Here is a 23,475-nt window from a genome sequence, read left to right as displayed (position 1 = left end):
AGGTCTTACATTTAAGTCTTTCATCCATTTTGAGTTTATTCTTGTGCATGGTTAAGGTGGTATATTTTCTTTTTTTTCATGTATCTGTCCAATTTTCCTAACACCATTTATTCAATAGACTATCTTTACCCCATTGTATGTTTTTCCTCCTTTATTGAAAATTGACTCTCTATTCTGTTTCAGTGATCTATATCTGTTTTTATGCCAGTGCCATGCTGTTTTGATTACTGTGGCCTTGTAGTATAGTTTGATAACAGGTAGTGAGATTCCTCCAACATCTTTCTCAAGATTCCTGTGGCTATTTGAAGTCTTTTGTGGTTCCATATAAACTTTTGGAATATTTGTTCTAGTTCTCCGAAATACATCATTGGTATCTTGATAGGAAAATGTGTTCAATCTATAGATTGCTTTTCGTAGTAGGGACATTTTAATGATGTTAATATTTCCTATCCATGAACACACTATATGCTTCCACTTGTATCTTCTTCAATTTCTTTCTTCAGTGTCTTAGAATTTTCCAAGTGCTGGTCTTTTACATCCTTGATTAAATTCCTAGGGTTTGTTCTTTTATTTTTGGAAGCAACTGTGAATGGCATTGTTTTCTTAGTTTCCTTTTCTGATAGTTCATTAGTGATGTATAAAAATGCAACTGATTTCTGGATATTTATTTTATATCTTGCTACTTTAATGAATTTATCAGTTGTAGTTTTTTTTAGTGGAATCTCTAGGGTTCTCTATGTACAATACAGGTCATCAGCAAATAATGTTTTTCTTCTTCCTTTCCAATTCATACATCTTTTATGTCTTCTTGTCTGATTGCTGTGGCTAGGACTTCCAGGCCTATGTTAAGAGTGGTGAAAGCAGACATCCCTTTGTTCCCCACCTTAAGAGAAATGCTTGTAGGTTTTGCCTATTCAGTGTGTTTTTTGGCTGTGGTTTGTCATAGATGGGCTTCATAACATTGAGGTATGTTCCCTCTACTCTCACTTTGCTGAGTTTTCATCACAAATGAGTGCTGGATATTATCAAATGCTTTTTCTGCATCTACTGAGAAAATCATGTGATTTTAATCCTTCATTTTATGTGGTGTATCATGTTTATTGATTTGTGGATGTTGTACCAACCTTGGATCTCTGGAACAAAGCCCAATTGGTCATGGTGTGTATTTTTAATGCATTACTAGGTCCAGTTTGCTGATATTTTCTTGAGGAGTCTAGCATCTATGTTCCTCAGGGGTACTGGCTGATAATTTTCTTTCTTTGTAGTGTCTTTATCTGGTTTTGCAATTAGGATAATACTGGCCTCGTAAAATTAGTTTGGGAGTCTTCTTCCCCTTGAAGGTTTTGGAGTAGTTTGAGGATAGGTTAGTTCTTTTTTGAATATTTGGTAAAATTCACCCGTAAAGATATCTGGTCCAGGACTTTTGTTTGTTGGCAGTTTTTTAATTATTGCTTCAATTTTACTAGCTGTATAATAATCTAATAACTAGCAGTACTAAACTGGATAGCCATATGAGGACAAAAATAATACTTGACCTCTATCTCACATACACAAAAAAATATTTTCAGGTGGATTGTAGACCTAACTGTGTAACCCAGAATTATAAAGCTTTCTAGAATATACAAGAAAATTTTCATAATCTTGAAGTAGGGAATGAGTCCTTCAATAAGAAACGAGTAAAGATCAATTCCCTGAAGCAAACAGAGTAATGTGACAGTGACTGGAGGAAGTAGAAACATTCTGGGGTTTCCTGCAGAAGCTACAGATGCCAAAGACTGGAAGGAGATAAGCCTGGGCTCATTCAATGAATTGAAAGAGGCCGACTCTGCCTATGTTACAGAGGAGTAAAGAGGACAGAGGCTGAGTCATGCTGGGCCAGGTCAGTCAGAGCAAAGACTTTCGATTCCATTTGTGATGCAGTGGGAGGGCACCAAAGGTTTTTAAGCAAAGGAATGTCTTAGTACAACTTACCTTTTTAAAAAATGACTGAAGACCTATGTAAGAAGACTGAGGGAAGGGGGAGAGCTGGGAATTGGCAAGAGAGGAAGTGGGAGATACTCGTTGTTATTAAGAAATCCAGGAGGAGAGGTGACGGAGGCTGAACCACAGTGGGAACAACAAAAATGGAGAAGTATTCAGCTTCCAGATACATTTTGAGGGTAGTTTAGATCAAATGAGTGTCTATTTCTTCATTAAACCACCATTTACTGCATGTTGTAATGTATCAGGCACTATTCTATGTACTGGGGATATAGGGACAGATAAGGTCCCTGACCTGAAGGAGCTTATATACTACATATTCCTATGGGGGAAGCAGACACTTAATAGATATACAAATAAAAATATCCTAGGATGTCAGATAAGCATTATAATAAAAAAATAAAGTGACAGAGGTGGGGTAATATTTTAGGTAAGTCAGGGAAGACTGCATAGGAGGTAGCATACAAGTAAAGATGGACAGCGAAGCACAAGCCACGCAAATATTAGAGAGTAAAGTACTACAGGTAAAGTGAACAGCAAAGGGAAGGATCTTGAGGTGAAAACGTGCTCACGTTATGAGCAGAACAGCGAAGCCAGTGTGGCTGTAGTAGCACAAGTGAGCAGGATAAGTGGCAGATGAGGTCAAAGAGGTGGCTGCAGGACAGATCCCACGGAGCCATGTGGATCAGACACATTTTTGACGTTTGTTTGAACTGTGATGAAAAGCCGGGAGAGCTGGGAGCAAAGAAGAAATGGGATTCACATTTCAGAAGGATCGCTGACTGCTCTTCTGAACTCTGGGAGGATAGTAATGCGAAAAGATAACAGCACCTTCAACTAGAGTAATGCTTGTAGAGGTGTAAAGTCGGGTATATTTGGGTATATTAGTTGAGTTGAATAGGAGTTGCTGAATTTAACGCAGAATAGGAAAACCACGTCAAGGATGATTTCTAGTGTTTTGGCCTAAGCAACTGAAAAGCCATATGTAACATTTACTGGGATGGGGGAAACTAGAGAGGGGCAGGGTGTGACACTGGATCAAAAGTTGTTTTGGGTCCCGAGGTGGCTATGAGTCCAGGGGGAATATTAGGTAGACTGTAAGATGTCAAAGCCAGAGATGACTGTTTTTGAGAGTCACTGATGGATGGACAGCTGACGATCTTCAAAAACAAGGTTTCTTCGTATCTGAGAATTTACTGGCTCAATTTGTAGGAGCCACCTATCAGTTGAAATTTATTTTTCCTATGGGTATACTGCAGTGGCACAATTTCCCAGTACATGAATACAAAGTCCCAACCTAATGCATTCAAGGTAATATAAATTTTATTAGAACAAGTCTTAATAAATCTAAGATAAAAGAACCAGGAATCATATCTATTTCTATCATAGCTTCCTTATTTCTCCCTTCTCTTTTATTCCTTACCACCTAGAAGCTTAGTCACCAATGAGTGCACAGAGTTAGCTATTCAATTTCAAAATAGAATTTATTTCTGTAATAAAGAATTAAAATATAGCTGTGAAAGTAGAGAATATAAAAATATTTAAAATGTGCAATAGTAATTTTAGAGTAAATGTAGTTAAGCAGTAGAATTTGTGCTCAACTTCTACTTGAAAGATCAACCAATATTTTATATTTACATTTTATTAACTACAGTGGGAAAACCATACCAACTTTCAATTTCAATGAATAATTATCACTCAAGAATGAGTCTACATACCTTGTCATCGGGCCCTTTTGAGAATGAGTACAAATCTTGGGGATATATTTTCCGAAGTTGGCTTCACAAGTGGCAAGGATTTTTTTTTTTTAAACTAATTCATCCACTTAACCCAATGTGGAGGCAATATATACTTTTCGAACATAACCATTTTGATAAATATGGGACAAGAGTATCATCCTTCACTGTACTGGTATAAAAGCTGGTAAACTCATATATCCCCAAAGCTTGGTTTTCCAGGTGGGTCTCAAATGTAGACACTCAACACAGATGAAGAAATATCTAATGAATTCTATCCCTTCCCCAAAGTTTTATTTACAATTAAAATATAGGTATTATTTTTATGCAGAACATACAACAATATTGGAAAGTGTTTGACCAGGATGAAGACAATTCTTCAGAGACTACTGTTTGCAGTTTGCAGATTAGGGTCATCTTCTCTAGGAAGAATAATGTCAACATAGCAGTACTATATTCACCAGGGATTCCAAAGCCAATGGCTCGATCAAGTGGCAGGAAGCCACACCTTCTGGCTGCTTACAACATCACTCAGCTTCCCTTTAATTTTCAGGAAGTGTCTCTTGAATTCCAATCCATCACCCTATATTAAGAATAATATCCAAAAATTAGGTCAAAAATCTTAGAAGAAATGGCTAAATAAATCATCCTGACTTGACCTCAGGCCCACTGCTGTTCCCGCCACACTGGGCTCAGAGGGGCAACCCAGTGACATCCTGCCTGTTTCAAGCATTGACATCTCTGGACCTAAGCCATTGTTTCCATAGGTACTGGAGGTCTGTAAACTAAAAAGAAGCTATGCAACTACACTGAGCCTTGCCAAAACACCGTGACAAAGGAGCCAGTGATTCAGTGATAACAAAAATTTTGTTACACTAGGCTCTTAACCATGTAATTCCATACCAAGCAAGTGCTGGGACAACAGTGTTTCTGCGCATCTCCAACACAGAGCGCGCGACCTCCTCCTCCTCCAGCCTCCCTTAGGGCTGCGTGCAGCCTCTCGGGAAACAGAAGCCGTTATCTTTGTCTTACATGTCAAGGGCTTTAAAACTACATATAACCCCAGCACCAATAATTTCTAAGAAATAATAAAAAATGTGAATGAAACTCTATGTCTATGAATATTAATCATAGCATTATTAACAGATAAAAGTTCATTAATTATAATGTGCACATATGTTTGACAAATCAATATTTATTAAAAAGATATATAAATTCAATACGAAAAATTTGAAATGCTTCAAAATTATTAAAGGTAATTATTTTAAAGGTAAAAATAATTTAGGATTATTTTACTTTTCTTATTCATTACTTAGTTACATATTCTACAAAAAACAAAAACTTTTACAAAGAAAATGACATTTCCATAAGCTATACTTTAGGATAATGACAAGAACAAATGTTTATAATATTAGATAAAAAAAAGCAAGTTACCACGTTTCTAAATGCTACGTATATGTAAACTTAGTATCATTTTAAAATAATCTCCACATAAGAGTATGTCCATAGTACATACTATTAGTTGCAGTAAGACTACTATAATGAAATATATCAAAAATAAACCTGTGTTTTCTCTGGAAAATAAGATTAAATTTGATTCTCATTTTCTTCTTTAAACTTTTTTGTATTTTTAAAATTTCTACAATGAACATGCACAAACACTTCTTTAAGCGAAACAATTTTTTTTTAAATATGCTGTTCTACATACCTTAGAAAGTCGGAAGTCAACCAAAATCTTCTCATCCATCTCTACCAAATTCACTTTGAAAATCAGTTTATTGTTTCTTCGATCAGTTGTTGATACAGTAACCTAAGGCAATAAAAATCAGATTAAGCCAGGTGTGTGAGCAGAGGAAACTCTAAATAAAAACTGCAGTCCCAGTTGGTGACACCACTGAGATAAGACATGGAGACACGCACTTCTACAACGGGAGCCGGGAGCTGTGCCCACCCACAGGCTCACCCCCGCGGGGTTCTCCTCTCTCTGTGGCTGTGTGCGCTCCACTTGGGCCAGTGGTAACTAGCACACAGCTCCATAACCAGGGCGTGGGTCTGGGCGAACCCTTGGCCAACAAAATAAAGGAGTACATTACCAAAAAAACAAGTGAAAGAAGAAGTAAAATGAATAAAAACAGAGTGAGAACAAAGCAAGATTATTAAAACATCAGAAAAAAAGAGTCCAGATTTGTGGCTGAAAAGCTACCATAGTTCTGATAAATGCTGCAGCACGAAAACATCACAGGACGTGAAGGCAGACACGAGGGCCATGTGTCACATAATTCCGTTTGAACGGAAAGTCCAGAATAAGCAGTGCACAGACAGAAAGTGGGCTAGTGGTTGCCAGGGAATGAAGGAATGAGGAATAAGAAGTAACTGCTATTTGGTGCAGTTGATTCTACAGGCGAAGAAACATCCTGAAATTAAATGGTGACGGTTGTACAGTCTAGTGAATATACTAAAACCATTGATCGGTAGGTACACTTTAAAAGAGTTAAAGTGATGATTTTCATGTTATGTGACTTCTGCCTCAATAAATCTTCCTTAAAAAAAAGTAAATTATTTATATTATCTATATAAGTGAGAGAAAAATCAGTTTGGCTTCAGACTTCAGCACATAGCATTTTCTCTTAACTTTAATTTTGAAGCAGAAAAACAGAAAGAACTGTGTAATAAATCACACCAGGCCCTTCATTGACCTTACTGACCTACGTAAATATGTGTTTACTTGTCTCTTTTTATGTGCTAGTTTTTTGTTTTTAAACTAAGTTATAGACAGCAGATACTTCACTTCAACATGTTTCTCCTACGAACTAAGACATTCTCTCACAAACCACAATTTTAGGATTATACCCATGAAATCGGACACTGATACAGAACCATTAGTATAAAACCCACATTCACACTTCCCCAGCTGATCAAGTAACATTCGTTATAGCTTTGTTTCTTTAAGTCCACGGTCCAGTGGAGGATCACACATCACATCCTTCATCAGGACTCTTCGGTCCCCCTTAATGCGACAAAGTGTCCCCTACTTGTTTTTCACGTTATGAGGGTTTTTGAAAAGCCTAAAGGCAGAATGTCAACGTTACAAATATGCTATAACAATCTAAACAAAAGGTGGTGCGTGGGAGCAGAGGACACGGAGGGAGCGTGGGACTGTTAGTGTGTTCATTCCTTTCCCAAAAGGGAGTCAATTGTTACTGTTACAGTTAAGTATAGATAGGTTTTAAGGGAATAATGACTTGAGTCTCAATATTTGTAACAACTTACTAAAGTTATTAATAAATCTTTTAAGAAATATTATTTCTTAAGGTAAAGAACATTTTACTTAAGTTCCTTTCATTTCAACTTAGTTTTCAAACCGAACTAATTACTTTAAATTTTAAAAATGTACTGATGAAAAATTTTTACTCAAATATTTAAATTTTTCTTAAGGAAAGGATATAATAAAAAAATCGATGAGGTGTACCTGATTCATACAGCTCTTCTTCCACTGATAGCCCAACTTCTCGCAGGTCTCCTTCAGGCACTGATAAGACTTGTCTGCATCCAGTTTGGTAAAGAACCGTGTCATCCTTTTGACCAAGCGCTGCCAGGGAGTCTACGTGCCAAGTGAGGGAAAGCAGGATTAATCTCATACCATTGAAAGCGGTCACACAGCTACGGTATTTAGTGTGAAAATTCTTTTCTGTGACTTAAGATTCTCATACATAAAGGTCTCCTCTAATGATCTCTTACTTGTCAAAAAAATTGTTGTGAAGTATTAATACTTTAAGATTTATACATTGGAAAAAAAAGACTTTAAGACAATAAAAAATACACGGCTTCTGTTATTGAGCTGAAAACTAAATCCTCTCACCTGTGAGGACCCCGGGGTGCCCAGCAACTGGCTGTTCAGGAGCATGTGATCCGGACACGCGGGCTGGGAGAAGCTGATGCCCTGCACCAGCTTATCGATGCACGAGGGGCCGGTGTCCCACAGGGAGAGGCCTGTCCGTGGCTCAGGCTGGGAGCTGGAGCACCTCACCTTCTCTTCACTGGCGCGTTAGGATGTGGGGAGAAATCGATCTTGGAATAAAATCTGCCAGGCCTTTTTTTATAATACGTTACACACTCTCACACCAATAAAAGGGACAATCATTATTAGGATAAAATATATACATGTATTACTTTCCATGGGAATGTTACCTTCACAAGTACTTGATCTTTGTTCATCGATCTTACCTGGAGGCATTGTTTGCCAGGGAGAAGTCCAAACTGGACTGGATGTGCTTCGAGAACCCGCCAGGAGACTCAGACACCCCGCCTGAGGTGGCTCGGGGCCTCTTTGCCCCTGCAAACAATGAAGTAAAATAAATACAAAGGCTTTCAAGTTTTCTATGCAGAAACTTTTTAATTAACACCAACTGGCAACCTGAAGCTGTAAAACTGTATCTGAAGTCACTTAACACAAAATACTTACACAACAAATAGCTTCTTCTACACAGTTTTTATGAGAACTGTGGTTATGATGAACTTACTAGGACTCCCTTGTCAAACTGTACAAGTCCCAATCAGGAAGTATGGCCCAAGAGTGGAGTACAAGGCCATAATGTTAACGGTACCATTTATGGTGACAGAGAAATGTTCTATAGAGACAGAGAGATCTAGCTAAAGAATAAAAACTTCTTAAAAAATAATTTATGATAATGGCAACGAACACTACGAATCTGCTCTACCCAACATCCCGCGCTCCACCGAAATAGCTTTAACGAGAGTAACTGTCACACAGAAAATGAGACGCTGTATATTCATTCGTGTTACCACCCTCGGGGGGACCCTCGATACCGATACTCGGTGCTGCGTTCCTCTGGTCCGCTTCCTCCCCCTTTTTCCACAGGGACTGTTTCAAAAGCTCTCCACTCGCCTCAAATTCCGCAAGCACCCCGCAGGAGGCACCCCATTTCTTAGTGTACGATACCGCCTCTCATTCCCCAGGCAGCAGGGTCACCAGAAACCCCCTCAAGCTGCACTACCGAATCTGCTGGTTCACTTGCCTTCCTGCCCATTTTCTCCCCCGTCGAACGTTCACCCCTCTACTTGTTCTTGAGCCCGCCCACCTCTCCTGTCTCCTACGGGACCCGGACACCCCTCTACTCCCTCTCCAAGAATGCCAGCCTCCTCCTCTCAGCTGGATGTGTCCCCAAACCATTCAAACACACTGAAGCCTAGCCAACCTTTTTATTTATTAACCCATTCATTCAAGCACTTTGGTAAGCCTACTAACATTTTATTAAGACAGGAGAAACAGCGTGCTGGTAATGCTGACAAGATCCAGGAGAGGGGAAAGAGAAGAATGACCAGACAATGCCCCCGAAGAGGCAAAGGAGGACCGGGTCTCATGCACGAGAGACAGCACTGGCTTGCATGTGAAGCGGTTTATCCGTAGCAACGGGGGAGAAAACGACTGTGAGCAAAGAGACAGCTAGCTGGGGGGAGATGCTGGTGAGAGCTCGCGGAAGCCCTCCTGTGACTGTCTCTATTTCCCAGTGAAACAGAAGTACTGGCACCACCCAAGACTGAGCGTGGGGAAGAGGTATTAGGCGCTGAAGAGAAAAGGAGAGGTACAATAAAGTGATTTAGGAGAGTGGGCCGTGAAAGAAGTGGGGAGATACGTTATCACTGCCTAGAATTAAGGCCCACTCGGGATTAGTGATCCTGAATTTAGAGTGAACATTGTTTTATGTTCTTCTCCAGTCACAATGAGCTGTGCAGGTGTAAGTGTAGAGCTCGCAGAAATCTTGGGTTAGGTTTTGCCTGTGAGTATGACGAAGAGAGAACGAGGCAAGGAAGTTGAAGGTGAATGTGATCAAGCATTACAGTGACTGGCCTCGGGCTTTACAGTAGTGAGGGTGAAACGAAAGACCTCGGGAGGTAGCAGAATTAACGGACTGCCAGCCCAGGTAGGGGCAGCGGATTGCTGGGGCCAGGGTGCTAGAGGGAGGAGGAAAAATAAACCCGCATCCGGAGCAGAACGCCTGAAGATAAGAGAGCACTAGCAGAGAAAAAGGTCAAGAAAACGTGAGGCCAGGATACTAGAAGGATCATCCAGATGAATATTTCAATCACCAAGAGCCATGACAAAAATTACGTGGCCTTGTGTTGGAGAGAGTGACAACATGAAAGAAATTTTAATTTGGGGTTTAGAAGGTGATTGTAACAAGTAGGAATGGTGGGTGGTAGCAGAGTCCAATAATGAGGTTTGGAATAAATCAAGGGTTGGGAGGGGGAAATGGGAAGAAAGGAGAAAGTGACAATGAAGAAAAACAGGATGCCTGCCTCACCCCCAAATCCACGGGCACAAGAGTGTGGGGACTTCAAATAAAATAAGGTGAAAGGTGAAAGAAACACCCAGAGAAGGGCTAAAGACTCCCCATCTGCCTCCAGCTGGTGTCTCCTCTCAGCGCACTTCTGGACTGAGCTGTCCACATTCCGCTCTCCCCCTCTCGCGGACTCCAGTCCCTGCGCAAACACCGTGCTCCAGAGACACCTCCTGACTCCCCCCCGGAACGGCTCCTGCCACGTGACGGGATCCGCCGGACCAGTGTTTCCGTCCCTGGCCTCCACCTGCCCCTTAAATGCCGGCAGTCCTTAGCATTCTGTCATACACCCAATTTCATCACCGACCACTGACTACATTACCATCTGCTTGAAGAAAACACCTAAATCGACATCTGCAGTGTAGTCCTGTCTCCCGGTACAAACACACACCTAATTTGACAGTTTTACTTAGTTTCTCAGATGCAACACGTCTGCAGTCAAAGAAACAGAGCCCCCAAGTCTGTTTCCTCGTGAGCTACATCCAGCAAATGGTGCCGCCATTTATGTACAGTTGTTCCAACTAGAAAGGAATCGTCCTTGATGCCTCATGCTCTTCCTTTCCCACATGTACACCAGCACCAGCCCTGTCAATTAAAGTTCTTAGGTTTCCTTGGAATCTGTCCCTTCTCTCCAATTCCCCTGTCACTAACCTAGTCCAGGTTACCATCTTCTCACATCTAGGATGAAAAACATCAAAAGCAATGGGGAAAAAAGTAGCCAGAAAGAGCGTTTAAAACCGAATATATGATTATGTCATTTCTTTTCTAAAATCTCTCAAAGGTTTCCCCAACAGCCTTAAGGGAAAGCACAGAATCTGTAACAAAATGTATAACATGGCTTACAAGGTCACATGGCTTAGAAGGTCCTCCTCCACAACCTGGTTGCCATCTACCTCCGCCGCCTCCTCTCAGACCTCTCCCCCGCACTGTGCATGGGTTCACTGGGCAAGCACATGCTGACATCTACCTCCCCAGCCTGGTCTCTGACCTCTCCCCTGCACTGTGCACCGGTTCACTGGGCAAGCACGTGCTGACATCCACCTCCCCACCTCCTCTCAGACTTCTTCCCTGCGCTGTGCACTGGTTCACTGGGCAAGCACGTGCTGAGTGCCTCTGATGACCACACACTGCAGCCACTGGGGAAACATGGGTGTACAAGCTGGACGTGGTCCACACCTACTGGCCCTTCTTTCAAGTTCCTCAAATACCTACTTTCTCAACCTCAAGACGTCCCCAAGGCCACTCCCCGTTCTGAATGCGCCACTCGTCTTGTCGGTACTCCTCTGGCTGACTCCCCTTTAGTCTTCAAACCTGAGATGTACCGTGATCTCCTCAGGAGGACAAGTTTTCTCTGTCCCTTAAGACTTGGTCACACAATTAGCTATAGTGCCCTGACTTTCAACTCTATGATTATTAATAAAATCAAAATTATTTTTTGATATCTGTTTTTCCCACCACACAATCCCCATGAGGGCAGAAACCATGGCTGTCTTGTGCTGTTGGCTTGCGATAGCAACTCTGCAAGTTCTTTACGTTCCCAGAAAAAACTACTTGTACGTGAAGGACGTTACCTTTCTTGAGTGCTTTGTTGTACCATCTATCTTTTTTGATGTCTGGGATGGTAATCCTTACTGATGGGTTCTCCACTAGGATTTTATGCAGCAGGGCTGAAAACAAAACACCGAGACAACATTTACAAAAGAGGCACGCAGAACAGAAAAGCCTGCAGACTGTGGTATGGAACATTCTCTTGGTCTCCTTACGTCTAAATATTACGTGCGAGGGAGAAAAAGAATAAACTATTGAAGCTACTGCATGATGGCGTTCCTTTCACGCAGCTGTCCTTGGCTACCGTCTACACCTTAGGACATGCTGCCCAGATCTGAGCCTCAATTATTGGTAAAAAGTAGCCTACGGGGCAGGTAGAAATGTTTCTCCCCAGGGGACATTAACAAAAATATACAAAAAACTCTTACCCATGCAATGTCAAACCTGTTCCACTGTCATGCTAAGTCCTCATTCAAGCAGTTTAAAAAAAAATTTACTCTCCAGTATCTTAAGGTGTCTTAATTATCTTGACAAGGAATTCAACTATCTCCTACCACAAAAATAATTTTCTAATGGAAAAAGACTTAATTGAAAAAAATGAAGTCATAAAAACATAGGAAATTTTTTTCTAGTGATAGAGTAGAAAAGACTTTTCCAAACCTGACAATATAGTCAAGAACCACAAAGGAAAAGATAATAGATTTAAATAAATAAAAATGTAAGCTGTTTCGCATGTCAAAATATCATACGATAAAACTATAGGACAAATTATGAAAAATATTTGTACTAAATGCAAAGACAGGAGGAGGGAGAGGGACAAGGCGTGTGACTGGTGATGGAAGGAGACGTGACTGGGGTGGTGAGCACACAGTACAGTGCACAGATGGTGCCTTAGAGAACTGGGCACCCGAAACCTGTGTCCTTCTGTTACCAATGTTACCCCAGCAAATTCAACATAAAATTAATGTGAAAATCTAATTACAATACACTAAAAAAACTAATAAATACATAGTAAATATATAACTTCATTAGTACTAAATTTAAAGTAACAAAAAACAGTGAATATACTTTATAGGTCTATCAAATTAAGTATTTTTTAATGTAAATTAATGAGATTCTGATGAGATGATATGAACTTTCTGAAAAGCAACTTCGCAAAGTAAACCAGAATAATTAAAAAGCACATACATTCTTGATCCTGCAATTCCACATCTAGAGTTTTATTTTAATTAATAATTTAAAGGTATGGCCAAGGATTAAGTTATATGGATAATCATCATATCTTTCAACAGTGAAAAATTAGGAAGAAAATCTAAATCTCTAACAAAGCTAACCGGATGAGTGTGATAAGGAATATCCATCCAGCAGGATACCTACAGGGTCTTTCAAAACAATGACGTGGGCCTGTAATTGCAGTCATGGAAAAGTTCACAAAGCATTAACACAAAAAAGCTACAAAGTATCATGTATACTTAGTGCGATCCCATTTTTAATAAAAACATAAATAGTATACATATATAACAAAGGTGTTATATATGAATAGTATACATATGTAACAAATATATGTACTTACATATTTTTATATGTTTTTACAACAAAGTATAGAAGCACATATTAAAATATTAAAAGGAGCTATTTCTGAGGGATTATAGGACTTTAAAAAATTGTTATTTATTATGTTTAAATTTATCTAAAAGAATCATGGATTATTTACACGATCATTTAAAAGTTAAAAACACATAATAAAAAAAAAATCAAACCGTACTACACTTCATCATCCAAATCAGTGCTTTCAATCAGGATAACCCAGTTACCTAGAGGAGCAGAGTCGATTTTTTTCCAAGGGTTGAGGTATGTTTTCTTCTCTTTCCAATCAGAATACTCCTGGCAGCTGTCACTGGGCTGGTCCCACGGCAACTCTGAAAAGGCAACAAGTCCCCGTTTCCTGAGTGTTCAGATCATTATGCAGCAAAGGTTCCAAGGAAAAATAATCAACGATACGAGTCCATTTCCTGCAGGTTAATTCAATACAGTGTTCAAGCCAAGAGTACCAACTCACAGAAGTTTCAGAGGAACTCAAAGATGCACAAACCACATCCTGCCCTACCCCTCCCAAAAGCATTCACATGAATCTTCAGAGCAAGAGCTACTGTGGTATTTCATTCATTTTTTAAAACTGTTGGGATCAGAAGTTCCAACCTAGTTATAAAAAATTCACTATTGAAATACTGTCATATAAATATGGATGCCCTTGGTTTCTTTCATTGATCTTGGCATAAGAGATATATGTCTTTCCACAAGATAGGAGTTCTCTCACGAAGAAACAGTTCTCACCTCCAGCCAGCATTGCGGTGAGTACTATTCCACAGGACCAGACATCAACGGGTTCTGCGTGGAACTCTTTTCTCTTTATGAGTTCTGGAGCCACATAAGGCAAAGTCCCGCACATCTTGTTCAACAAGCGCTCCCGGTTATTATGCCGGAACACTGTCGCCAAGCCAAAGTCGGAGATTTTGAGGTTATCTACACCAAGGGAAAAGAGATGGCACTGCGTAAAAATGTTTCATAACTAGATATATTTAAAGAAACTAAGTTTTATTGGAAAATCACTGGTGTTACTTAAGGTTTATAGAACTTGTCTACCTTAAAATGACCAATTTTTAAAAAGAAGAAATAAGACATCATCCTCTAGCTAGAATTAGCGAAAGGACTCATTGCTTCTACTTGGAAAAATATCATCAATGCACAAAACAAATTAAAGAAAAACTCTGGAGCCAAAAGGGCCTGCCCTTCTGGAAAAGGGCACTGCTCCAGACTGGTGCTGAGTGCAGAGCCGAGCCCCTCCTGGGGTGTGCAGCGGGCAGGAAGAAAATACAGGGGTGGGCAAAGGTAGGCTTCAGCTGTTCATATGGAAAAAGACACGCGGGTTACAATTATTACCATCGCTTTACTCACTCTGTGTTTCACACGCTCACAACTGTAAACCTACTTTTGCCCACTCCTCTATGTAAAGACACACCAAGACTAAAGATCTACAAACCACTAGAACTTCTTGTTGAAGTGGGTAAGTTTAGAAGAGGAGGAGGAACTCTGTATAGAAAACAAACCAGAAAGGCAAACTCCCACTCTAACTTCCCATCTTCAACACACAAAAACTACAGGCAGAACCTTCAGTTTAACTCCCGCCCGGTGAGAGTCTCCTGGAACGGAGTGACACTGCACTAGCCAAAGTGGGGAGAGAAATTACCAAAGACTAACCACAGACATCTGCTGTGCAGGTAAAGAAGACAGAACACTTTAAAACCTTGTAGCAAAGGAATCTAGTCTTGGGGTTAGGGAAGGTTCCCTATTTTCAACCTTTTTAGAGGGCAATCTGGCAAAAGATGTCAAAATCTGGAACATTCACACACTTTCAACTATCAATTTCCACTTCTAGGACCACATCCAAAGAAATACATACACCTACAAACTCACAAACATAAGGATATTCTTGCAGTATTACTTGTAAATAACTTAAATGTCCATCAATAAAGAAGTGATTAAATCTTATAAATGTACACAATGAAACTATGTAAGTAATTGTTTTTAAAAAGGTATATTTACATGTTCTGACATAAAACTAGGGGGGAAAAAAGGCAAACATCATAACAAATATTCATAACATGACCCAATTTTTATATTGGGTCTGTGCACAAATCCATAGAACAGTCATCACTGTTTTGTTTGTTTTTAAAAGCTACAAGCAACTGTCCCAAAATAGGGGGATTCTTTAAAACTCACTTACATCTGCACAATATGTAAGCCATCAATGATGTTTACCTGTATTTGAGTTGGGAGGTACCTCCTGTAATTACCTTTACATGTGACACAATCTTAATAAATCACTGAGATTGCGTTCCAAGTCACTTATTAGTACTGATCACTGAAAACACTAATGGATGACCACAGTATTACTTGGATTTTGTTCTTTTGTTATATTTGCAATATAAAACAGATTAGAGAACTGCCAATAATAAATTCTAAATTAAAGAGTGTGGTTATTTCTGAGAAAAAGGGAGGTACACCTGTGAAGGAATATATAGGAGGACTTCAACTGTATTGGTAATGCTTTATTTGTTTAAGATTATTATTGAATAGAAATAAGAGTATTTAAATAAGATGCAAGATATGAAGAACAATACAATGAACACCCACTCACCCAACGCCCAGTGTAAGAACTTTTATCTCCTTTGAAATCCCCTTAAACACTTCCCAAAATGTATTTTCTCCCTTACCTTCTCAGAAATAACCACCATTTGGAGTTTTATTATGCCCTTTCTTGTGATTTTCTCCATGTTCGTATTCCTAAACAATATATTTGGTTTTATATATTTTTGAACTTCACAGAATCATACTTGTATGAATTCTTCTACCATTGTTTTTGCTATATATCACATTCCAGAATTTATCCACGTAATTAGTTGTAGCTATAATTCACCCATTTTGTAATTTATGTGTTCTATTGCTGATAGGTATTTAGGCTGTTTCCAGTGTTTGCTATTATAAACACAAAGCTGTGAGCAGTGCGTACACGTGTAAGGTCTCATTGTTTAAGCTGGGGGCACGCTGGTGTTCGTATGTATCTCCTTTATATTCACAGCCCAAGTAGATACTCTTACTGTTCCTATTTTACAAATGAAGACAGTGAGGCAGAGCGAGAAGTGAAGCAACTTACCGGAGGCCACAGACCCTAAGAGGCAGCCTAGATCAAACCTAGGTTCCAATGACTGTGGAGTTCAAGCTTTTAACACTATGCTATACTGCCTCCCATATTTAGAGACATGCAATCCTTTTCTTTCTTTCTTTCTTTAAATGGCTTTTCATTTATTTTTTGAGATTTAAAAAAAATTTTAGAGGGGAAAGGAGAAAGAGAGGGAGAGAAACATCAATGTGTGGTTGCCTCTAGAGCTCCCCCTACTGGGAACCTGGCCAGCAACCCAGGCACGTGCCCTGACTGGGAATGGAAACCAAGCGACCCTTTGCTTCGCAGTCTGGCCCTCAATCCACTGAGCCACACCAGCCAGGCTTTTTTCTTTTTTAAATCCATCTTTTTCACAGGATTTTATGTAGATTGAAACTGGCATTTAATTTCTAGAAGAGGAAGGAGAATTGATTACAATACCATCAAGGCTTTTAGTATTCAAAAAGTAACGGAATGAAAAATAGAAGCAAAGGGAACTCCCCCAGCTTGTGCTTTCTTTTCTCAGGTTCACCAACAGGCTGCTCTGCAGTTCCTTTTCCCCCATATACCAAATTTTTCGATTATCTAAAATTTTGCTATGTGCCTTATGAAACAATTTACAGAAAGCTAAACAACCAAAGGAGGCTCTTAGGTAGCTAGGTTAGTAAATGACCTAATACAAGGATTGCTGAAAGATATTCACCAAAGCATGAACAAAGGTACTCACTAAAACAGTTAACTGACTGGTGGGTTTTTGGTGATTTTTCACTTTCTTCTTTATACTTTTAATCTCATTTCATGATCACATTTTATTTTTATAAAGAAAAAAACAATATTTTTAGTTTGGGAACAAAGTTTTCCGTTTTCCAGATATTTTTACATGTTCACATCTCTGTTATTTATACAAGCTGGCTTTTCTTTTTTTTTAAATGCTCTTTTTTTTTTAAGATTTTATTTATTTAAGAGAGGGAAGGGAGGGAGAAAGAGAGAGAAACATCAATGTGTGGTTGCTGGGGGTCATGGCCTGCAACCCAGGGATGTACCCTGACTGGGAATCGAACCTGCGACACTTTGGTTCACAGCCCGTGCTCAATCCACTGAGCTATGCAAGCCAGGGCTGGCTTTTCTTAATTTAGCCCCTTGTATGGAGGTGTACTAGGGAGCTCAGGAAGAAGTCAGGAAGAGGCAGACGAGACAGGACACTGTTACTTGCTGCGGGGAACAATCCTGCCAGAAAACAGTACATCTCAACATTGAACGAGATCCTAAAAGTGCTTCGGTCCAACTCTCCAAGCAATGTTTCAATTCCCTTCCCAGTGTCCCTAACAATCAACAGTCCAGTGTTTGACTCACATGTTACAAATCCACTGTTTTCCAAAGCAACCTACTCCTTTCCTGGACAGACCCATTAAGAAGGGTCACCTTGTACCACCAATGCAAGTTGCTTCTGCACAGTTTTCCCTCAAGTGTTCAGAAGAACTGTATGGAACAGTTGGCAGGTTTCCCTGATTTTTTTCAATTATTCCTTATTTTACAAAGTTTTACACTTTTCATCATTCTGGTCACTCTCCTACAAAAGTACTTCAGGGGCCCACAGGCCTCCTACAGTATTTCCCCAGGATACCCATTATTTGTGGTGTGGCCTCACCTTAGCTTCCCAATGACCAAATTACACTGGTGACTGTTAACCTGTTTTGCTGCCAAAGATATGCCACTCAACAGTACTTACCTGGTACTTTTTTCAATCCAGATATTGGACTTTAGATTTTTCCCTAATGGAAAACAACTTATTAAATCTGACTCACCTCTCTGGTCTGCTAAATTCATTCATTCAATAAATATTTTTGAAAGCCTACTATGTGCCAGGCACTATTCTAGTGCATTAAGTACAGCATTAAACAAAACAGACAAAAATCACTAGCTCATGCAGCTGACACTTGTCATCTTCGTAGATCCTTATTCTATGAACTAACACTTTCACTATATACCCTCTCAGTTTCATCCATAAGATATGACCCAACTCCTTGTACCTTTACCCAAGTCACAGATTAAAAAGTACAAACAGGGCAAAGCTAAAGTCCAGGCTATTCCAATAAAAACATTCATTTATTAATTCATTAAAGAGCTGATTAAGACTATTCATATAGCTGTTCATCTAGGGAGCTACCCTGGCATCCAGCTTAGATTTCTCTGTCTCATCCGCAACATCATGAAGGACTTGTGAAGTCTAAATATACTACAAGTTGCCCAAATTCCCAAGACTTTTCAGATTGTCTGCCCTGAAATGTCACTAAAGGAAAAGTCTTGAAACACCCTTCTTTGGCTGTGTTAAAATAATTTAGGTAGCAGTGACAAAACGCTAAACTTACCCCTTTCATCCAATAGGAGATTTTCTGGCTTAATATCCCTATGAGTTATTCCAATACCATGCAGATAAACCTAAGTGGAAAGCAAAGGGAACCATATCAGAATTTAGTAACTGGCTTCATTCACGCCAACTTTAAGTAAAAGGAAATGAGACAGCTGCACCTACCACCCCTGCCATGAGCTGGTGGAAGAACCTCTGAGCATCTTGTTCAGGCATGCCTATGTCTGGCTCTACGAGAATCAATTACGAAAGTTAGTTTACCAGGTACGTATAATCAGGAATCAACCACAGAGTCTTCTTATTTCTAAGATTAAACATTTATGACTGGACCTCAGCAAGCACAATCTTATGCCAACAAAAGACTCTGGAGTCCAGTAATACAATGAGTAATAACTCTTCTTTCTTAACTTAGTAACTTAGTAACTCAAATTTCCCCATCTGTTACGTGGTAAAAACAAATTAACATTACAGGGAAATTACAGAGAGAAATCATTATCCAAACCAAGAATGCAAACCACCCCTTGAAAGCCCCTGCTTATCTTATATTAACCATGATTTATTTGAGCTTTCAGATTCTCCCCTAATTTCATCAAAACATTACGCCCGTATTTTCACACTCCTGAAATGTAATTGCTAAAGTGGAAGCTTAGGCAAATCTAAGCTAATGTCACTAAACATTTAACGACAGATTTAAACTTCATATTTGACTTCTCACACTAAACAGTCACAAATGCCAGTGAAGTTTCTTTAGAAAACAGTTTTATTAAGAAATGTTGCACTGTCAGTTATTTTATTCTATCTTGATCTTCTTTATTAATTCTTGATTTCTTTTACACTCAACTCTCTCCTGAGATTAAATACTGGAGATTCTAAAAACCAATTTTAATTGTTAATATGATGGCTTTAAGTAATAAATTTAGGTCCACGGAATATATTTTATGTACTTCTCAGTGTCCTATAACATCAAGCCTTTGAGACTACACAGAACATTCAAGTAGCAGAAACAGAGTTTACTTCGTATACATAACAGCAATCATAGAAAACTGTAAATTATTTCATGTAAACAAATGAAGAAACATACAACATGCTATTATTTGGGATCTGTAAATATATGCAATGATTTCATGTAACTAGTGTCTACAAAAAGTTGTGCAGGCAAACAATGCATCTCATTTATAATACTTCCCCATGGGATTAGTTTATCATTCTTAAAATCCACAAAACAACATTACCAACCCAAATCACTTAGAAAACTTGGGAAGATCGTTTTCTTTACCGACTTCACGCTTTCAGGTGTTAAGTAGCAAAAACAAAACAATTTACTCCAATTTCTCGGTTGCAATTCTGAGTGGACACTGACCAAGGAGCACACCCAAAGTTTAAAAAACAAATTGAGAGACTTCTTAGCAGAATAATTATCTTAGCAGAATAATTATCTTAAATCTTTTCCATACCTATGCGATCAAAAAGCTCTCCCCCACTACAGTACTCCAGAAACAGATACTGGATGTTGCCTTCTCTCCGGTGGCCGTAGAACTTCACCACGTTCTCGTGATTTAACATTTTATTGATGCAGATCTCTTTCTTAATGTTTTCTGGACAGTCTACCGCACGCTTCATGTCGACAATCTTCACTGCAACTGCTTCTTCAGTTCTTCTATTCACAGCAAGTTGGACTCTACAAAGAGAAAGGAAAAGGTATAACACTCCAGACACCTGAATTCCATTTCTTTTTACAACCTCAAAAGATTCAGTGCGACCCATCCAACACTATTTTACCTTCATCAAATTCCTCCACCAAGGAGAAACCATGGGAATGGTTCCTGCCATATTCTCAAAAGATACGACTCCTTTCTGAAAGGTGAGGTACAAACAAATGCACCAAGACAGAATATCCCAGTCACATGCTGTACAACCAAAAGTCACTGAACAGACGCTTGAGAAAATAAAATGGGGTAATAGCCATGCTAGGCCCCATCACGAATACACATCCTCTACTCACTCAATTGTAATAACATTACCCAACGTTTATTAATCCTGTGGTCACTGTCCTAAGCATCCATGGGGTCAGCACCATCATTGCCATCTCACAGCTAAGAAAACAGAGGCACTCAAGGACATTAAGACGCTTGCCTGCCCTGGCTGGCGTAGCTCAGTGGATTGAGCTCGGGCTGGGAACCAAAGTGTCCCAGGTTCGATTCTCAGCCAGGGTACATTCCTGGGTTGCAGGCCATGACCCCCTGCAACCGCACATTGATGTTTCTCTCTCCCCCGCTCTCTCTCCCTTCCCTCTCTAAAAATAAATAAATGAAATCTTAGAAAAAAAAAAAGAATTACCTTAAAAAAAAAAGACGCTTGCTTAAGAACAAAACAATGACCCGCAAGGCAGGTGACAGAGTGACGATGTGGCTGGCGCCAGGCAGTCGAACTCCATCTGATAGTTCATTTAAGCATTACGCCTAAACCACAGGAAGGAGTATGTGGCAGGAGAAACTGACTTTAGCGGTCCCTTCTAGCTCTTTACAAAGAAGATGTAAAACAAAACAAAGTCCTTACAAAAGATCGTATAGCTTCAGTACAGGTTTTGGATTTCAAATGCTGAGATCTGTTTTCTAACCGCCCAGTGTATTAAAATGAACAGGGGTGGGGGTGGGAAGGGCGCCGACTCACTCTCCGTAGGCGCCTTCGCCCAGCGTCTGCACCAGGTCCCAGTCTTCCACGAAGGGCACTGCCATGACTCCGCGGGGCACCCGGGCTGCACGGGGCAGGCACCAGAAAAGACGCGGGATGAGTTCGAGCTCCCATCACCTGTGAAGCCGCGGGGCTCCGCGCCCTACCAGGAGCCCTCAATATAAATAACAGCTCTGGTTTCCCCTGGCACCTCATCACCCATATTTCGTCCCGGTCTAAACCACAGGCCAGTATCCTAAACTGGGGGGTTGGGTCCCGTGCGCATCCATTGGCGCGCACACTGCATGCTCAGACGCGGCCGTTCTTGCCCCCGAAGGGGACAGAGCAGTGGTGGTGATGAGACCTCGGGGCCGGTGCCTCCTGGGGGATGGGGAGGCAGGTGAGAGGTGAGGGGAAGGTAGCTAGAACCACCGCAGTTCCTCCTCTCCGCCCCCTTAACGTCCCCTAGGCCGGGGAGATCCGGGGCGGGGCTAGCCTGCCCTGAGAGGCGGAAGGGAGGGCAGGGTGGCACACAGACTAGCCCAGGGGTGGCGTCTGCAGTCCCTCTACCACCCAGGTCCCGGGACCCCGGGACCCCCGGTTCCCCCTCCTCTGCTCTCTGGAACCGCCCCTCCACGGGAGACTCTCCGAGCCCTGAACCCGTTGCCGTGTCCCCCGCATCCAATGCGGACCCCGAACTCCTCTGCAGACCCCCTCGCTACGCTGTCTGCCGCCTTCCTCACCCGACCGTCCTCTGCCTGCCACCACAGCAATCCAAATGCAGCGCTTTTCCCGCCAAAAGTGGCAGCGTCACACTGCCGCAAACGTGGGCGCCCTTGCCGTAAAGCAGGGAGGCGTGCTTTCCTGTTTTCCAAGTTTGGAAGGGTGGCCACTGTAGTGGCCGGCTCTCTGATCCCACGGGCTTCAGCAACGGGGCCCGGGCTCCTGTGGGGACGGGAGGAGGCCCTGGCTGCCGAAGGCGCCCCTGCGATAGCTCTCTGAGCCCAAAGGCGTCTTCGTCCTGGGCGGCGCTGGAGCCGAGCGCGTATGGCTGCGTTTCTGCCCGTGCGCGCCGCCTGCCCGGTCCTGGTACCTTCGCACAGTTGCTCCGCTACGGGACAGGAGTGTGTGGCCCATGGTCACTCTTGTCACCTTCTAGTGCGGCTCAGACCGAGCTCGAGCCGAAAAGCTGGGAACGGGTGCTGAGAAGCAATGCTGAAGGGGCGAAGGAAGCTGCGGGGAGCCCAGAACCTGGTCCTTCCAGAACCAGCTGGGAAAGCAGCCGGTGCAATCTTTTGTAGTTTGCGGTAGTGGGGGGATGACCGGTTTTGCCCAGTGTTTCCTGAACCGGCTCCAGAGCAGCACCTTAGCCCCACCGTTTTGGAAGAAGGGCATCTGCATAGCTTAGTCCAACCTGATCTCGTTCTCACTGTGCAAGAAACAGCCGGATGGAACGAGAAGATTGCTTTGCCTCACTTCACAATGCCAACTATAAAAGTAGAGTAACTAGTTTACATGAGAAAGTGCATTCTGAAGAAAGGGGCCTGCTTGAGGATAAAATATGGAAAACTGAACTAGGTATTCCCTCTTGACAGTAAACGACTGAGAACTCCATGAAGTTCTCCAGTTCTGAAAACCGGGCCACATGCATTGAGCATAACTACCTCGGTTGTGTTACCGGTAATGGAGTAAAATAAGTGTAAAATATGTTGTATAATTGTCACCCAGTAAATTCAATGTTTTGGAAAAAAATAACGAACACTCGTTTTAAAACAAGCCCAGAACAATCGAGACATTTTGAACCATGACATCACAGGTTAGGCTTCATGTAATGAAGTAAGTTTTCAGGTCATTTACTACATTTTCTCTGATATGTGCACTGTGTGTTACAAAGAATATGAAGAAACCAAGAGGAGGACCCGCTCAGTTTCTATGTCTCTGGGTGGAATTAGTTATCTTCGCTTGAAAATGGTATAGAGATTTTGGGCAGAATACAGGGTTAAAGACAGCACATGGGGAAGCAACTGCACACAACAGCCTCTGTTCCCTTCTTGAACCTTATTAAAATAGTAAGTCCTTTAAAGGCACAAGAGC

General features: G+C 41.0%; 1 protein-coding gene across 3 annotated transcripts; it reads right to left on the bottom strand.

Annotated features, from left to right (window-relative positions):
* Window positions 1-3,790: 3,790 nt before the first annotated feature.
* On the bottom strand, window positions 3,791-22,215 carry CHEK1 (checkpoint kinase 1). 3 transcript variants are annotated; one of them, XM_036014520.1, is made up of 13 exons: window positions 22,125-22,215; window positions 21,382-21,466; window positions 20,166-20,389; window positions 18,877-18,941; window positions 18,713-18,782; window positions 13,958-14,146; window positions 13,438-13,542; window positions 11,647-11,742; window positions 7,941-8,049; window positions 7,576-7,753; window positions 7,186-7,317; window positions 5,425-5,526; window positions 3,791-4,299 (listed from the first exon to the last, which is right to left on the bottom strand). In XM_036014520.1, the coding sequence occupies exons 2-13, from the start codon at window positions 21,444-21,446 to the stop codon at window positions 4,204-4,206; spliced, it is 1,431 nt and encodes a 476-aa protein (XP_035870413.1). In that variant the 5' UTR covers window positions 21,447-21,466; window positions 22,125-22,215; the 3' UTR covers window positions 3,791-4,203. The 3 variants fall into 3 exon arrangements, with proteins under 3 accessions (XP_035870413.1, XP_028383628.1, XP_035870414.1); XM_028527827.2 differs by having other exon boundaries at window positions 22,074-22,203; XM_036014521.1 differs by lacking the exons at window positions 21,382-21,466; window positions 22,125-22,215 and adding an exon at window positions 20,491-20,586.
* Between the last annotated feature and the right edge of the window lie 1,260 nt (window positions 22,216-23,475).

Source organism: Phyllostomus discolor, chromosome 13, assembly GCF_004126475.2.
Source record: "Phyllostomus discolor isolate MPI-MPIP mPhyDis1 chromosome 13, mPhyDis1.pri.v3, whole genome shotgun sequence".
NCBI classification, from domain to species: Eukaryota; Metazoa; Chordata; class Mammalia; order Chiroptera; family Phyllostomidae; genus Phyllostomus; species Phyllostomus discolor.
The sequence above is the reverse complement of the archived record's forward strand: the minus strand, read 5'-3'. Positions and strand labels throughout refer to the sequence as shown.

What these genes read in the sequence shown, in the direction of transcription:
- CHEK1 (XM_036014520.1), bottom strand. Translation starts at nt 21,446, where the DNA reads ATGGCAGTGCCCTTCGTGGAAGACTGGGACCTGGTGCAGACGCTGGGC. An exon ending in AGAGCTTTTTGATCGCATAG is followed by an intron (nt 18,942 to 20,165) that starts GTATGGAAAAGA and finishes TGATTCTCGTAG; the next exon opens with AGCCAGACATAGGCATGCCT. An exon ending in TTGACTTCCGACTTTCTAAG is followed by an intron (nt 4,300 to 5,424) that starts GTATGTAGAACA and finishes TTCTTAATATAG; the next exon opens with GGTGATGGATTGGAATTCAA.